Genomic DNA, 2290 nt, shown 5'->3' on the forward strand with positions numbered 1-2290 from the left:
TATATAACTTTTTATCCATACATGATGGCTCCTGTGCCCTGTGTTGCCTTCTTCCTGGCACTTGTGCTGGTGGCACGTGTAAAGACATTTGAGTGAGATTGTTGCCAGTGCCGCTGGACTGGCTCCTGTGCAGGTGGCACGTAAAATACACCATTTTGAGTGTGGCTGTTGCCAGTACTGCCTGACTGGCCTTCGTGCCAGCGGCACGTAAAAGCACCCACTACTCTCTCGGAGTGGTTGGCGTTAGGAAGGGCATCCAGCTGTAGAAACTCTGCCAAATCAGATTGGAGCCTGGTGCAGCCATCTGGTTCACCAGTCCTCAGTCAAATCGTCCAACCCATGCCAGCATGGAAAAGTGGACGTTAAATGATGATGATGATGATGATGATAACACCAACAGTACCCCATGAACACTTCATGTTCATTTTAAAACTTGCAAAATGGAATTGTATATTTTTCTGAACAATTAGAACATTGAGATGATGTAAAATTTCATATAATAATATAAAATGTGCAATCTCAAGAAACAGCACCTCGGAAACTTATTATATTCATATATCTTCTACATTGCGAGAACTTCACTTCATGTTAAGTAAAAAGTCTTTAAAAAAATGAAATAAAATCAAAGACATTATAATATTGTTTCGCTATGTTGGTAAAGTTTTAACAAATGTTACTATGGTTTTTTGAAAAACTATAAAAGCACTTTACCTTTCTCTCATTAATTTTACATTGTCTGTTGCCGGACATCTTTTATAAGTTGATTCACCAAAGCACAAGTGCTAACTGATGGGTGTACATAAATATACATATATATATGTAAAATAAAACTAAGAACAAAACACCTTTTACTGTTCCATTCAATAAACATATTCTCTCTCTTTCTCATCTTCCCTCTTATTCTCTCCCACTCACACTCTCCCTCCACTTCTTTCAAATATACATCTCTCCTGCATTAAATATTCCTTCCTTTCTCTCTACCTCTTCCTTCAATTATTTAAACACATGTCATAATAGGAATCCTTTCCTTCAAGCTCTTACCGCTGACCACCTTTCTCTCCCACTCTCTTCTCTTTGTCACCTCTTCCTTCAGCCAACAGCGTCATACATTTTCCCCTCAGCGTATTAAGTATTAATATAGATATGTACGTATATATACATCCTTCTCTACTTCTTTTTTTTCACACCTCCTCCTCCCTCTCTCACTCCACCTCCACCGCACTCTAACTAAAGCATAACGAGCGAACAAACTAGCAGAATTATAATATAGACACACACATACATATATACATGAGCTTCCTGAAACAGCCGTGGAGTCAAGAAATTGAATATTTTCTTCCTATTTTTCTATGTAAATACTTGTGTGTGTGTATATATCTCAAGACTAATTGCATTTATCTGCATTCCTACCTCTTAATACATACACACACACACATATATATATATACATACACATACATACATATTTATACATACACACCCACTCACTCACATATATGTATACCCAAAATGGTAGATTTTACATGCCTCCTGTGTCAAGTCCTCATTAAAGGCCTGTGATATGCAGGACACTGATTGGGAGAACAATGCCTGTCATCGCCACAGATGGAGGGAGCAGGTTAAGGAGGGGATCGACACTTTTGAGAGAGCACGTATCCAGCATGAAGAACTTAAGCGAGCTGCGCGAAAGCGCACGGCTCGTATAGTGAACGGGGAAATCTTGGTCTGCAATGTTTGCAGTCGTGTATGCTTGTCAAGAGCAGGGCTCATTAGCCACCAACGGAGCCACAAATGCAAAATATAAGTTAGTCTTAGAGCACACAATGTTCCAGAAGGTCACCAATGGTCTTATTCGGTCATGAGTGGACAGCCAACACACACACACACACACACACACACACACACACAAACACACACACATACATACATATATATATATACATGTGTTTTTCTTTTGATGTTCAGCTCAGCGCTATAGCCATGCTGGGGCACCACAGTTTTGCTACATTGCTATTACTGAGAGCCTGCTCTAAAACGTGGTATTTGGTGAAGGATAGAGTTTTATGTCGCCCATTTGCACTTCTTGTGAAGTAGCTTCATCTGGGACTCTCGACATAGAAATGTCCAGTATTGATTTGAAAACCCTTGCAACCACATATATATACATAAACGTATATACATATATATATATACACAAATATAAATGTATATATATATATATATATATATACACAAATATAAATGTATATATATATATATATATACACAAATATAAATGTATATATATATA

General features: G+C 37.9%; 1 protein-coding gene across 2 annotated transcripts in view; it reads right to left on the minus strand.

The window, feature by feature from the left end:
• The window catches only part of LOC106876957 (sodium- and chloride-dependent taurine transporter), an 87888-nt gene that overhangs the window by 77623 nt on the left and 7975 nt on the right, over positions 1-2290 (minus strand). The window contains exon 1 of one of the 2 annotated variants that reach the window (XM_014925729.2): positions 712-765. The exons of the other annotated variant lie outside the window; for it this stretch is intronic. Coding sequence (XP_014781215.1) covers positions 712-750 — 39 coding nt within the window. The 5' untranslated portion in view covers positions 751-765. Of the gene's footprint in view, positions 1-711; positions 766-2290 lie in introns of those variants that run through there. 2 annotated transcript variants of the gene reach the window in all.

The sequence above is a fragment of the Octopus bimaculoides genome, chromosome 16 (assembly GCF_001194135.2).
Source record: "Octopus bimaculoides isolate UCB-OBI-ISO-001 chromosome 16, ASM119413v2, whole genome shotgun sequence".
NCBI classification, from domain to species: Eukaryota; Metazoa; Mollusca; class Cephalopoda; order Octopoda; family Octopodidae; genus Octopus; species Octopus bimaculoides.